Source organism: Poecilia latipinna, unplaced genomic scaffold (assembly GCF_001443285.1).
Source record: "Poecilia latipinna isolate Pla-1442-1.1 unplaced genomic scaffold, P_latipinna-1.0 Scaffold724, whole genome shotgun sequence".
Taxonomy (NCBI): domain Eukaryota; kingdom Metazoa; phylum Chordata; class Actinopteri; order Cyprinodontiformes; family Poeciliidae; genus Poecilia; species Poecilia latipinna.
The window spans coordinates 127699-142993 of NW_015113340.1; the positions used below are offsets into that span (position 1 = coordinate 127699).

Consider the following 15295-nt stretch of genomic DNA (forward strand, 5'->3'; position numbering starts at 1 on the left):
AATGTCAGCATGCTAAAGTCCTTTGCTTCAGTTGGGATTTTTAGCCCTTTTTTTTTTTTTTTTTTTTTTTACCAAATTCAGAACATTAAATGGAGTTTAAATTAAACCATTTAAACATTAAATGGTGGAGTTTATCTCTAATTTTATTTGTCGGATCATTCAAATTAAAATTTAAGGATACTCTCAATGTTTTATTCTTACTTTATACTGCAAGTTCCATGAACCCAAACCCTTTACACCGATTCACAGATCAAGAGGCAACTTGAGGTTCGACGTCTTGAACATTTGTTGGGTAAAACTGGATTCAACCTGCCAATCCTTTGATTGACAGACAGCTACTTCTCCACTGATCGACGGCATAAAAAAGCCTCTCATGGTTGCATTTGTCAGTGTTTAGCTAATGTACAAACATGCTGTGAAGACTGAAAAGTTCAATGTGAAATAGAGTGTGTGTGTGTGTGCGTACCCAGTCTTTCAGGCGAGCTGGAGGCCGAGCTGCTGGGCTGTGACTGCAGAGGAGTGTTGGTTTCATCAACAGATGGAGACAGAGAGGGGCTGTCACACACTCTTTCCTAAAAACACAGGAAGAGAAGCGTCACACACCAACAAGTTAGAGAAAGAAAAAACAAAAAAGTTTTCCCTCAAATGTTTAGTTAGTGGGTCACAACAGGTATTCTTTAGAGGTTCAATGGTCATAATGTTCTGACTAATTGGTATGGAGGCTAAAAATATAAAGAAAATAATGGGACGATTAACTCACTGATGGGTTTTAATCTAACTAATCAACTAATTTTGGTTTTGTCTTGACAGACGTTCTCTCAGAATGTTCTATAAAGCAAACAAGTTTAATCAGTTGAGCTTTCTTGATGATTACTGACAATATAAGCTTCCCAAGTTAAACGTAATACAAAAAAAGCCCAAAATTTGTGCTTAAAAAGCCATCTCGGGATGCTTTCACACCTGATTTACCAAAATTGAAGCATTTATTACATTTTCAGCTGATGTGGTTCACTTTCACACTGCTCTCTGTCAAACAAACCAAACAATTTCAAAAACCAGTTCCCTTCCTCGCCTGTGGGGGCGCTGCACCAAGAGACATTGAAGGAAACGACACAAAAACTTCTGAATGAGAGAATAACGCAACTTCATTCTTCACAAATTGTAAACAAAAATGAAGTGTCTGATTTTTGTGGTTGAAGGATTTAACTTTTGTCTTTGGTAAAAGACTGCGAAACATTTCTCCCATTGGTGTTGGACACATTGGTTTGTTTTGGATGGATTTACCCAGAATGCCCTGCACTGAAGTCTTTTTCCAGTCTGCTTGGGATTCACATATGAACTTGAACCGCACCAAAGTTCATTTCAACCGAACCGAGACCGAGACTTATAGTTGGACCAGAGTTTGCATCAGAGTTCGATTGACCGTTCACACTTCCCCAAATGGACCGGACTTTCTGAACAAATGAACCAGATTTTCTAAACAAATGGACCGGACTTTCTCAACAAATGGACTGGAACTTGACTAAAACAGACCAATCTGCTCTGCGATCAGTTCTGCTGGTGTTACCTTGATGACAGGTGCGCGGTGAACGTGTGTGTGTATCTGCTGCGCGGCGGCGGCCATGTTTGCGATGGTGCTGAGGTGGTTCATCTGGGACATGGCCATGGCCACGGACGCAGGCGGCAGCCCCATGGGCAGCAGAGGGTGGGGCATCATCATGAATGGCAGGTCCAACCCTGAGACAAAAGCAGGAAGAGGAAGTTGTTACTCTTTTTAAACTGTGAAATCTTTATTGTTCTAACTTGATGCGAAATATAAGGTGATAGAACTTATTTTGGTTCAAAATCCATACTTTTGATGATTAAGATGCTGCGATGTGTCGTTAAAAGCTCCATGTGTCTGAATGAAATTCATTCTTAAAAGGCTGGGCCAGAATTTCTACACTTACAATAATAACCAATGCAGATGATTGATTAAATTTTAAATTTGTGTTTAATTATTTCCTGGGTTCTGTTCCTGCTAATCTAGTGTAGTGGAGTTCTTTAATTATCAGAATAAAGTCAAAATATTACAAGTTTTAATATTACTACAATAAAGTTGTAATATTAGGAGAAAATTTGTGCAAATAGCTGTATATTTAAAAAAAAAAAAACAACAACAAAAAACTGAGCTTCTCACGTCAGATCTTGATAACTTTATAGAAGCTTTTTTCTTATTAAATCACTTTTTATTGTAATTTTTAAGACGTTCTGGTAAAGTTGTCTCTTTATTCTGCTAATATCACTATATTTTCATATTAAAACAATTTAAAATTTGTTGTTTTTTCATACAACTCACAGAAGGAACGATAAGTGCCAATTTTTTAAAATATTTTGTGTAATTTTTTTGTTTGTTTTTAGAAAAAAAAAAGACCAAGTCAAAACTGGTATGAACAAGAAAAAAAAAAAAACAATTTAATTTTGGCCTTTTTTTTTAAACAGCTTCGATTTGTTTTGTTATGCATTTAATTTTGGCCCAAATAAAATAAATTTTAAAAAATTATTTAATTTTGGCCCTTTTGGTCCTCCATAGATTGATGTTTTTTTGCCTTCGGTGAATACAATCACTTTCTTTTTACTCTGGTTATCTTTGGTTGATGTTAAAAACTGCCCGACAACATGAAACATTTAAGCTTTAACCTTTGACCTCGATGACCCCGTTGCCCTAAAAACAGTCCCCATTTTCAGAGTGGTTCTCCCGCTCCACGGACACACACACATATGGCAGCTTTCTTTGCAATGAAACAATAACACTGATTGCTGTTGTGATGACTGAAGTGATAGAATAATCAATGTGAGTGTTTGTCGCTTCCTGCTGCCCGGTGTGAGAGTACAAATGCATTACTTCTGCAGAAAGAAAGGGCCGAGTATCTGTTTGTTTGCCTGCCCATATGTGTGTGTGACCTGTGTGTGTGTGTAATGGTGGTGTTGATGAATTGAGTCATTTAGTAGAGTGTGTGCTGATTAATCCAAGCAGAGTGGTAATACAGGAGATGGGGACAGATTAAATGGCGTACATTAACAAATATTGCCATCTTTTAAACACACAATGTGAATGCGTGTGTGTGTGTGTGTGTGTGTGTGTGTGTGTGTGTGTGTGTGTAAGCTTGGAGTGTTATCCAGGGTTTCTGCCGGTTTCACCAACTCAAATTTAAGACTCTTTAAGACCATTATGAGTGAAATTTAAGACTTGTATCATGACAGAAATGTATAAAAGAAAATTGCGGGTTTTCATCATAGTGCCCAGCTTTTTTACCCAGAATGCACTTAGCCTCGTTAGGGCTGGACGATATAGCTGAAAAACAGATCACAATATAAGTCAATATGAATAATTATTGATTAGGGTTTTTGTTTTAAATATCTAAAATATCTGCCAAACTGGTGTTGTGACCTTTCCTGTTTTATCCACAGTTTCCTCTCTGCAATGTTGTTTTTATTTTTAAGCTGTTATGAGGCCCAGTGGCAAAACCTTAAACTGCCGCTGCGCCAGTTACTCAACAGGCTGTTGCTAGGTAACAAGTAGCTCAGCTGGTTGTTGCTAGGTAATCAAAGAGTGAGTGAGTTAGTCGATTGCACCAATCTAGCTTAGCTAACCTACATCCCCCATAATGCTGTGCAGTTCTAGATTGGAGTTCATTGGAATTATTGAAAATTATACCTATTGATACTGATCACATCACAATTTATATTGTTATTGACTTACTGTCAAACCCTAAGCCTTGTGTGGGTCATGTGGCAAAGATGAACATCGTAGTAATTTACACTTCCCCAAGACAGACGCAAAAAAGCTAGCTGGCTAACTAGCTAGTGAGTAAGGGTTATTAGCAGCTTATTAGCGGTAGCTGTCTGCTTGTGACTCAAACTTTTGTCAGACAGAAACATCTTACAAGAGTAAATATTCCTGCCACAATAAAAGGCCAACTTAAATTTAATTTTCAACACATGAATGTAAGTCCTCTTAAGGACTTCCTGGTAATCACTGGATGAACACTCACTGTTAGCCAGTAGCTGCTGCTGCTGCTGCTGCTGGAGCTGCTGCTGACTGACGGCTCCCAAGGCGGACCCCCTCCCAGGACCTCCCGCTGCTCCTCCTCCTCCTCCTCCCGCTGCTCCTCCTCCCACCACCGGGGCGCCGCCGCCGCCTCCTCCTCCGCCGCTGTGGGCTCCAGCAGGGGGGCTGGTCAGGCGCTCTTTATCCCAGGAACACTCACTCCCTCCTGGGTAGAGGTGCACACATTTATATGCAATCAGTGATGAAGACTATGGCAGCCAGGACTCTCCTTCCTCACTTATAACCAGCATTAACTAGTATCCACACATTAACGCGTTTGTTCCCAGATGGCTGTATTAACCTAGTTGCAGCAATTCAAGGCAGTGAACAGGAAAAATGTCCCTCCAGGCTGGTTCAAGCCGACACCTGTGATTTATCCGCACTCATAACTAAAAACGCATCATTCACAATGGTTTATGGGCAGCAATGTGCAGCCATATTCAATAAATTACAGTATATATTCTGATGAGGCTTGTTTGGCAGATTAAAAGGACATTTAAGAAGGTATTAAACACACTTTCCTGAAGCTGCAATTTATCTACTATTTTAGTAATTTTCTATTGATTTTACATATTAATTTATTAATCAGAGAATAAAAGTCAACTTTTTTAACTTTTCAAAATGAGAAATTCACCAACTTTTTTCTAGAACATTTCTGAAATCAATCTAAAACTTTTTGAGGTTTTCCTCACACATTTTCAGATTTTCAAGTTCAGAAATTTCCAAGTTTTTTCTACAAAATTTCTTAAAATAATCTAAAAATTTCTGAGTTAGAAATTTACTCCTTTTTTCCTTCCGATTGTCCCTCATACAGCGTTTCAAAATTAGAAATACATTAAGAGATGCAAAAACAACTCCATTTATTTCTAAAATTTTAAAGCCTAAAATGTAATTGGAAAGCTCAGCCCTTTTTTCTTGACTTATCGTTACAGGCTGATCTGTTTATTATTTTATGAATTAAACCATTAACAACTGGATAGCAAAAGGTGCTTAATAGAAGATTTCACTTTATTTCTTTTACAGTGAAAGAAATAAAGTGAATAAAGTGAAGCTAATATATAGAGTTCTTCCTAGAATATATTTACACACAAGGGTTTTTTCATATTAATTGCAAAATTATTACATTTTTTGTACAGTTTTGGCTTGATTATTGCTCTGACTGCTGTTTTAAAGTCTGTATACTGTACTTAGCAGTCAATTTCAATAATCAGTTCACCACAATTAGGTCTATTAATCATTTCTGTCCTATACTTTTAACTAAGCCCACACTTTTATATTAGTTTCTGGAACTGGATGAAATTACATTTTCCTGACACACTCAGGAGTCGAAACAAAACCAATGAACTATTTAGAGTTTTAAAGATAAAAATATTTTCCACGGTTTCTGATTTAATCCTTTGAAATAGATCTGTAAGTCTTCAGTATTTAAATTATTTTGTTTTGAGATGATTAAGTCTCTTTAATTGGTACGTATTTTCTCCGTTCTTGCTGGGCAGATCGGAGAGCAAACAGACTGGAGGTAAATCAGTAACATTAACCGCCGCTTCCACTTTTTCCTCTACTTTAACGTTGGTCTCTGCACTTTTCGATTCTATTACTCATAATTGTGTTAGTCTCTTCCTGGACCATTTTTCAGATGTTCTCTCCAGAGAGAGGGAAGATGGTGTTTCCTGTAATTCATCACATGAGCTGAACCCGACCGGTTCTGCATGTCGGGTCGGTTCTGACCCAGCAGGTTGAGGCCAAACTTTGCACTTTAATACAACAGATTAGAGCAGATCTGGGGTTAAAGTTTCCTTAATGGACGGCAGGAAAACCAAACAATTACCAAAAAAACTTTATGGGATATAAAGACGTTTAAACACAAAATGTCTTTAAATGTTTGGATTTTTATGACTGAATGATGACAAAATTAGAAAAATTTAAAGTCTATCCCTCCGGCTTACTAAAACGGAGGCAGACATCTAATATCCACCAGGCAGAAAAAATAAAATAAAATAAACAAACTAACTGAACTTTAATTGAAAACAACAGACGAGATTAGATATTTCTCCATAGGTTGTAAATACCGTAAAAAAGCTGCACACTTTGAAAGAAATTACCGTAAATACAAGAAAATGCGTAACCGCAAAAAAATGTATTGAAATCTAATGATGGTTTTGATTTTGATTTGGGATCTGAATTATAGTCTGAACCTCTACTATAAAACACCATCTTAAAAACACAAAAAAACGCTGATCTATTCCTGCTGTTTACATTTCTACAGAAGATAAACAGCTAGAAATGTTTCTTTCACTTGGTTTTGAGTATTTTGTTGCAATTTACAGTTTGAGCCACTAGATGGCTCCAAGCTGCGGAATATTAGAGCCATGCTAATAATAAAATTATGAGACTAAACATCTACAACAATAAAGTTAAAATATGAGAATGAAGTTGAAATAATGCAATAGCATAGGATTACAAAAATTGTCATAAAAATCCAACTTTATTCTGTGAATATTTAACTTTTTCCTTTTTATATGTAATATTGACTTTAGTCTCGCATTACTGCTACCTTACTCTCTCATTATTTCAACATTCTTGTAATATTATGATTTTATTCTTGTAATTTTCTTTTTTCTTAACACTCTGTTGCACTAGACACGAGATGAGAGAAAACAAAACCTCGTCTTTAATCGCGTTTAGGCTCTAAAACGAGTTTTTTACAGCAGGAAATCTGACAAAATCTAAACGTCATGAAAAAAAAAAAAAACATTTATTGTAGCTTTCCAGCATTTTAAACGCCCTGATTATTAACCAGCAGAGACAATTGATGTTTTAAGCGGAGTCAGATGAATTTATGACATTAATAAATTATTAAAAGCCTCCCACTGTGTCAGCTAACTCAGCCTGATTATTAACAATGACAACGTTCTGTTTGACTGGAAAATGTATTTAATGGCCGTCTCTCTTCACGCCGCTCGCTCTCTCTCCTCCTCTGTGTGATCCTGCCTCGCTCGCCCTCCACACCTCTGCCTCCGCTCCACCGTTCTCTCGCTCATCCATCTTCATCTCCCTCCATTAGTTTGAATTAGCGACCGTCTCTCTCTATTATTGCCTACTGAATTCCCTGCGCTCGGTGTGTGTGGACGACAGCTGGGCCTCATCGCTGCTGCCATTTACACCGGGGAAGAAAAGAAGAATAAACAGATGGGCAGATGTTCTCGCTCTTTCTCTGGCTCTTCTTTTTTTTTTTTTTTTTACTTGGCCTCTGTCACTTTTTGGTCTTTTTCACATCTTTTTTTTTTTGTCTTTCAGTCTGGTGCACCTACATCTTGGAGCTTTTTCAGCGTAATGTTTGAATAACCAGCTAAAGTTTGGGTATTATTGCAGTTTTCCAAATTTAGCGGAGCTACATTTAGTTGAAACTGGAAGAAATTCACCTGGTTAGAGGACCAAACACTGAGCTAATGGCTTCAACACGTTTTACTATTCATTCTTTTGCTGAAATGCAACTTCTACATCAAAGTCTCCTGTTGCAATAATCAATATATAAATAAATAATAATGAATTAAAACAAGTTCAATCATTTCCCTTTGCATCTCTTTTCTCTCTCTCTCTTAAAAGCAGGAGGATAAAAGTCTTAAGTTTGGTACTTTGGTCTGAACTTTATTTGAGAAACAGTTTTGTTTACACAGACTTTTTAATTCATTTCTGTTGTTTCGTTTATTGATTTTGGATATTTAAAATGTTAAATTTTCATTGAAATTTAAATTTATTGAGAATGCGTTCTTGCTTTACTATGCCATTAGTACCATTATATTACTGGAAAATGTTCTCAAAACAACATTATTATTATTGCAACAACTTGTAGGACAATTTATCGGCCAGCAAAAGTTATCTTAACAGATCTAGATCTGTTCTAGAACCAGATATCTAGAATATCTGGACCTAGATGTGTTTTTATCTTCCAGCCTTTAGATACGTCCTGTTTCTGCACACCTGGGTCTGACGAGTGGGGAGCTAAAAGATGCTAACCAGTGATTTCACTGTGGGCCGTTGGCGAAACGAGGCATCTAGAGTTTGTGTGAAAATGACGTTTCTCCTGCTGTGGAAAACCAAACCGGTTCTTTGCTGTGATCTGCAGGACCAGAACCGGTTTACTTCTGCAAATTATAAACTAAAAACCCTTAAAGAACATTTAGTTGAGCTTTATAGTGGCCAGTGCAGATTTATTTAAGGGTTTAATGTTGAATAGTTGTGCATTAGGAGCCTTTGCTGTTTGTTTCCCACAGGAATCTGGAATAAAATCTCATTATTTAACCAACAATTCAGTCTGTTTTTTCCCATTCTTCCCCTTTTATTCGCCCCGTTTATCTTTTCTTTATCACGATTATTTGACTTTTATTCCTCAGCTCCACCTAGTTTCACTCTCTTCCTCTTGTGACACCGAGACGGTTTCCGTTGACATGAAACTCGTTTTTTTCTCTCCATCTCTCCTGTCATTCATCCCTCGCTCCAATCTGTGTTTTTCTCATTTTTATTCTGTCACTGCGTGCCGAACAGGCCCGAGCCAAACGCCACAGCATCTTTTCTGTCTCTCCCTTTTCCTCTCGCCCTAAATATCCCTTTCTCTCCCCCACCTCCTCCTGTGTCCTCCCTCGTTTTATTTTCTTTTTCATTTCATACGCTGGTTCCTCTCTTCTATTGTCCGCCACAGTTTCCCAGGCCGGTGTGAGTGTCTCGCACAAAGAAAACAAGGTCGGACAATGAAAGGGAGGCTCACCGCGAGCGCACAAAAATCACTCCGAATGAAAGAAAAGAAGACAGAAGGAGGCGTAGAAAAAAAGAGAGCAGGAGGGAATAAATAAAAAACGACTTGGCGAAAGAATGAAATGACAGTAGAGAGGAAGAGTAACTCTATCAACCCATTTGCCAGGTCAGCTGAAGAAAAGGAGAAAACGGAGAAGAACCAGGGTGGAAACAAATGAAAGGATCGCTCCTTCCTTTATTTCCTTTCTGCTTTTTGTTTTTCGCTTCTTAAATAATTCAGAGAAACAAACAGAAGAGATTGAGTGTCCAAGTTTTATAGGTAACGTGTAAAAAAACGAGAACAGTTCAGACCTGAATGGAGTTTCATTTACTTTGACTTTACCAAACGGTTTTTGGTCCAGGCGTCGGGTAAAAACCCGCCTTCTTCAAAAGGAACAAAAACGTTGCAGTTTGAATCATGGGAATCAGCAGAGAGGGAATCACAGACTTCTGGCACAACGAGAAGTCTGTCAGTCACAATCCAATCAGGAATTTGGAGAAGCTTCACCAGGAGGGACCAACGAATCCGAGAAATGGGCAGAAAAACCCGACTTTTCTGGGTTTACGGGAACCAGAACCGGACTGCTGCTCGTTACACAGTCCTGTTTCCAGATGAAAATAAATTCTCCATTTCATTTGGAAATCGAGGTCCCATCATCTGGAGGAAGAGTAGAGAGGCTGACTGAAGTCTCCAGTCGGTATCGGTTTGGGTCGCCATGTCAGCTGCTGGTTCTGGTCCACCGGGTTTCCTGAAATCCTCAGTCAATGCAGCCGGACGTTTCAGACTTCATGCTTCCATCTGCTGACACGTTTTCTACAAATGCTGATTTCATTTTCCAGCTGGACTTGGTTCCGACCCACACTGCTAACGGTACCAACAGCCGGTCCAATCACCATGGTGATCCTGGTCCTGATTGGCCAGCAAACTGGCCTGACCTTTAACCCCATAGAGACTCTACTGGCTGTTGTGAAGAGATAGTTGACCCGACGGCAACTATCAATCCAATCTGGGCTTCCAGAACCTCAGCAGAACCAGGCTGATTGCACAAAATATAAACTTTTATTGATTAGATTCATTTTCTGAGACACTGAATTTTGGGTTTTTGTCTGTGAGTCAAAACTACAAGTAATAAAGGTTTAAATATGTCACTAATTAATCTATATAATAATATGATGTTATTTGTTTTGAACTAAACCTACAGAGCTTATTCAACAAATCTCCTTCTGGAGATTATTTTATTTTTTAGGGTTTTCTGGGTCTAATATAAAAACATAAAAAACTAGAATAAGATGCAACTACAGATGAATTTAAATCTTGATTATTATTGTCATTTTTTCTGCCTGGGCCCCAAAGTTTGGGAGTCAGTTGCCTCTGACTCGTTGCGTCGAGTCAGAGGCAACGAGCAAAATAAAGAGTCAAAATGAAATCAAGCAACTGAAAAGTAACTGAATTTAGAGAACAAGAAGGAGACGAACACTTTAAAGATTCAGACTTCCTTCTGGTTTCTTTACACTTGATTGACATGCAAGTCAAAGTCTACTTCATATGTACCAGACATACAAGAAATCAATATAATTTTTCTCAAAAAACAAGAAAAGCAGACCAATTTAAAGAAGTTGTGCTGACGAAGTCCTTGTTATCCAGAGAACACAGTAAACCAGATGTTTCCCAGGCTAGTTCCAGGGTTATTACAAGCTCCTTTCTTCTTCCATTCCTCCAGTTTCTCAAGTTGCTGATACGGTTAGTTTTGTTCATTTTGCTGATGCGAACACAAACTAACAGTGTGAAGGCCTGATAAGGTGGGTGTAGAGTTCATTACAGCGCACAGAAAGAACAAACGGCCTTAAAAAGTTTAACTCGTCTCCAGGGGTTTCTCTAGATTATTGCTAATGTTCACACAAAACTTCCACAGTGTCCCCATATTTGGACTCCTCTCCTGAGTCAGACTGAGAGAAGCAACTTTACTCATCGTTTCCCAGCATGCCTGTGTTAGCGTTAGCGTGCAGCACCTGTGTTGGAGTGCAGGTCATCGTTGTCGGACTCGTTGCCGTTCTGGAGACTCATCATCATCTTCATCTTCTGCAGCTTCTGGAGCTCTGCCATGGCGGCCGCGGTCAGTCCTTAAACACACACACACACACACACACACACATCACTACTGTTAGTCATCTGGTTGTGAGTACAGTCAGCTGATTTGAAACCCATCAACTCTAATGTTCCTCACAGCGAGCCAATCACAAACCAGCAGTATAGCCACGGCCTGCTGTTACCCAGGATGCCTTTCTGCACACGCAGTGACGGTCAAGACGGGTCGATGTCAAACCCTCTTTTCAACGCGAGTGCTTAGAGCAGTTTTAGACACCTCAGGCCTGGTGTACATTAACTCACACACAGCTACACACACATGTACACGCAGTCTTTTGTAAGGAACAAGATCCTCGGCTCTGTGCGCTGACCTGGAACTGACTTCTATACACAACAACCAGCAGAGTGAGAGAGATGACCCTCTGTGTGTGTGTGTGTGTGTGTACAGGGTAGCTTTTGCATTGTGCTGAGTGCTTTTATGTTTAAATGTGTGTGTGTGTGTGTGTGTGTGTGTGAAAGAGAGAGAGAGAGAGGGGTATGCATTCATGCTTATCTCTGCATACTTTCGTGTGTGTGTGTGTGTGTGTGTGTGTTTAGGTCAGTTGGTTTTGCCCCGGTCACGCTTGACGGCCTCACAGGAATGTCCATTACACACTGTACAGTTGTCTGTAAGCTATAAAGAAAACAAGGTAGAGGGGAGAGAGGGATGGAGGGAGGAGGAGTTTGAAATTTAATTTGAAGCAGAATGGATGGATTGATGGAAGGTTGACTGGATGGATGGATGAGTGAGGTATGAAGGGCAGAGCTGTGCGCAGGTTAATCTAACCTAGACAAAGTAATACATATAGCCACATTTTCCGCTGACTGATGCAGAGTAGAAGTGCATCTCTTATAAATATGTGTATACATCCACTTTTTCACTGAAATGTTAAAGGCACCGACTTTGATCCAATGATATAAAACATGGAAATAAAATAAGTTCTTTGCTACACGTGTTGTGTGCACTAATAACGTTTTAGGGCTGTTTGTAATTTAGGATAAAAGACTTAAGTTGCTTTGACGAAAACAAACATTTTCTTTCAAATGCAGTAGAAAGCTCAGCATAAATAATTTAGTTTTAGGTGTTAAGGTGCAGTTAGTCAGCGTGGGGCGCAGCGCGGCTCACCACCTCGTCACCGGCGTATCGCACTCATGTCATGCTATGTATCGCAATAATGTTCAAAAATAGTTCTGCAACTCACCCTGAGAATCTTTCTACCGGTACCTTCAGGCTTTCTTTCTAGTGACCCGATCTTAAGCCATTTATCCAATATTAATTTCAAACACAATCCTTTGGTAAGCTAACAGTAACTTCACACTGTGAGCTCACATCATGGCAAACATCAAGCCACCAAATCCTGAGAAACCTAAAGAAGTCATGATGGGCAATGTCTGGAAAGTGTTTCTACGAAGACTTCCAGTTGTTGTGGCTTGAAGGTCATTGGTGTCAACCACTGCGGCATTGATCATCCATTGGTGGTCACAGTCAAACTTAAGAAGGAAGCATTTTTTGGCTCTAGGGACTGTAGTAACTTTTGTGATCGCAAAGGTCTTTGACAAAAACTTTGAGTCGGCCTCAAAGAAGTTGGAAACACCTGCAGAGTAGCAGACCAGGCTGGTGATGGGAGATTGTTTCAACTATGAATGATCACGAGTCTCACCACCGGGGGGAAACGGTACTTCAGGGTGAGCAGTGTTCGATGTAGTAGACTTTTGGCAAATACATTTTTATGACATCTCTTAAAAAGACATGGATTTTCAGCTGACAATACATTATAAGTGAACGCAGCAGCAGCTGCTGAAAACATTTAACAAGGTCTTCAAGTTGAAGTTTAGGAGTTTGAAGTTTAAGAGAGAGAGTACTTAGGAACAGAAGAAACAGAGGGGAAGAAAATGAAGTCCCTGTGGGGTCAAAACTGTATTTACAGATTGATTACTGCTCTGAAGAACACCTTGACCCTCCAACACACTTCATGTGTAGAGATACATAGGTAAACACACACACACCAGCACACACACATGCTCAATCAAGTACACACAGATTCGGACACAGAGTCAGAACGCCCGCTTCGCCTCAGTGCAACCAGGAGTCGATCAATATTGAGGGCAGAGCCACAATGCTGTTCTCCATCATGACTATCAAACACACACACACACACACACACACTGCTCTGCTTCTCTTTCTGTCTCAGATCGATGGCTGTCCGCTGTGTCCACGGTTACCGAGCATCGACCCCCGTCGTAAATGGCGACCACGGAACCTGGGGAATTAGTGTGTGATTGATTGACAGACTGCTTCAAAGACACCAGCACCATATAGACCTCTCTCTCTGTGTGTGTGTGTGGGGAGAGAATATATATTTTCCTGTGTACCTGGGAGAGTGTGTGTGTGTGTGTCAGTGTTCCCCTGTGGCCTGTCTGCACCTCATTTATCCATCTGTTTTTCCGTTCCTGTGCATCATAATGCTTTTCGAAGGGCGGATAGAGGAAAGAAGAAGTCGTAAGAGGGAGAAAATAAAAAGACGCATTACACAAATTGAGAAGAAAAGCAGTGAGTCATCATCATAAAACAGAAAACATTAGAATCTAAACTTTGCTGTGACTGACTTTGGCTTTGATGCACTAATCTGCAGCATCTTCATGACTTTTATTTCAGCTATGTTTGCTCGGGTTGGGATGCAATATGGTATTTAAATACACAGGCTATCCAAAAAAAGCAAGCAATATGGGATCCAGAGCAACATTATCATTAAAAACTGATGAAAAGTTTATTTTTGGAGATGTACAGTTTGGCATTAACCCATAAGCTACAAAACTCAGAATATGTTACTGCAGTTAAAACTCTTGCCAACTGAAAGAAAACGATCACAGAGATGCTTTGATTCTCTGACATTAAATAAATGTTACAAGAACACCTCAGGATTCAGCTGGAAAGTTTGACGTATAGACGGATTTCTGATGAAACGTTGTAACGTTATCTCTCCATGTCCACAAACACAAGCAGCCACATTAATACTATTTTCAAATGAGAGTAAAGAAGGTTTTCACTTCATAGGAGAAGAAAAAGGAACTGTTTAAAAAGAATAAAAAGATTTCTCGACCAGAAAACCAATGTCCTTGTAATTCTTGAGAAATAAGTTACCCATATAGGAAAAACAAAAGAATCTCTCCTCATTGTACTTCTTAACAAATGTCATTGTTTTACAAAGCTTTGCAGATATTTGGATGGGATGTAGACCTTTGCAGACAGCTCAAGAAGACCCTAGTTAGGGGTATTATGCTCAAGGGCAAGTCTACTTTAACTTTTAGATTCATCTCAACGCACCTGAATCAAATAAATGGTTCATTTGCAGGAATCTGTTCAACTTGACTGAATGCTGAAGAGGAAATTAAGCCATTTGATTCCAGCAATATCTGAAAGACTCCGGCTTTTGAGAAATGGAGTTTGAACCCCTGACCTTGTGAAAGACAACAAGGCAGAAGTCAAATCCAAACACAGTGTTTGGATTTGACCAGAGTCACATTAAAGGTTAAGAACATTTTGAGAGCCTAACTATTTCTCTTTTGCTTAGTTTATGTTGTTCTATTGTGGGATTTCAAAGAACAGCAGACGCTTGTTGTGTTTATAAGAAAAGCTTAACTGGTGATTAAAAAACTGTAAGTGACCCAACTCCAGTACTAGAAAATCATCCGTTTTCCAAAAACCTTGGTTCACTCTTGATGTCTCTGGAAGAACCAATAAATTTTACCGGTCCAGCGATGACTGAAGATGATGATAAATGGAAAATCAAGAAATCTATAAAATCAGTCAAATTATAACTTTGTGGTTGTTATTTGGCAGAGTAGGCAGGTGTATTGATATGTTTCATAGCGTGGATGGTGAGGTATAAAAGTATTACAAAAAAATCTACTTCAAAACCATCTCTAGTGTGGAAAGGTCTGAGTTGAGTGGAAACAGAAAATCCACACTTCAAGCTCTGCTGTTTAAAATAAACTTCTGAATTGGTCAGTTAGCTTAACATGCATCTGTTCCTCTTAGCCAGACACTTGAAACCTGTTTTTTATGTTAGTTGGTACCTGGACAGGTGAAGAAGTCTTCAACATGATACAAAGAGTTAGCTTTCTGTACCATCAATCTGCAGCTCCTTTTTCTGCTTCATGGCCTAAAAACCAAGTCAAACTTTGGCAAGATAAAACCAACTCAGACGTCCTCTCTGCACGCTCCCATCAGACGCTCTTTCATGGCTCCACATTTGTTAGCGATCTTCAAGACCTCTGAACCCCCTACT

The 15295-nt window shown here is 39.2% G+C and overlaps 1 protein-coding gene across 1 annotated transcript in view; it reads right to left on the reverse strand.

The window, feature by feature from the left end:
* dachb (dachshund b) overlaps positions 1-15295 on the reverse strand; it is a 100629-nt gene that overhangs the window by 16151 nt on the left and 69183 nt on the right. Inside the window, exons 3-6 of the mRNA XM_015045395.1 lie at positions 10892-11002; positions 4035-4256; positions 1568-1737; positions 467-572 (exon numbers count right to left, since the gene is read on the reverse strand). Coding sequence (XP_014900881.1) covers positions 467-572; positions 1568-1737; positions 4035-4256; positions 10892-11002 — 609 coding nt within the window. The remainder of the gene's footprint in view (positions 1-466; positions 573-1567; positions 1738-4034; positions 4257-10891; positions 11003-15295) is intronic.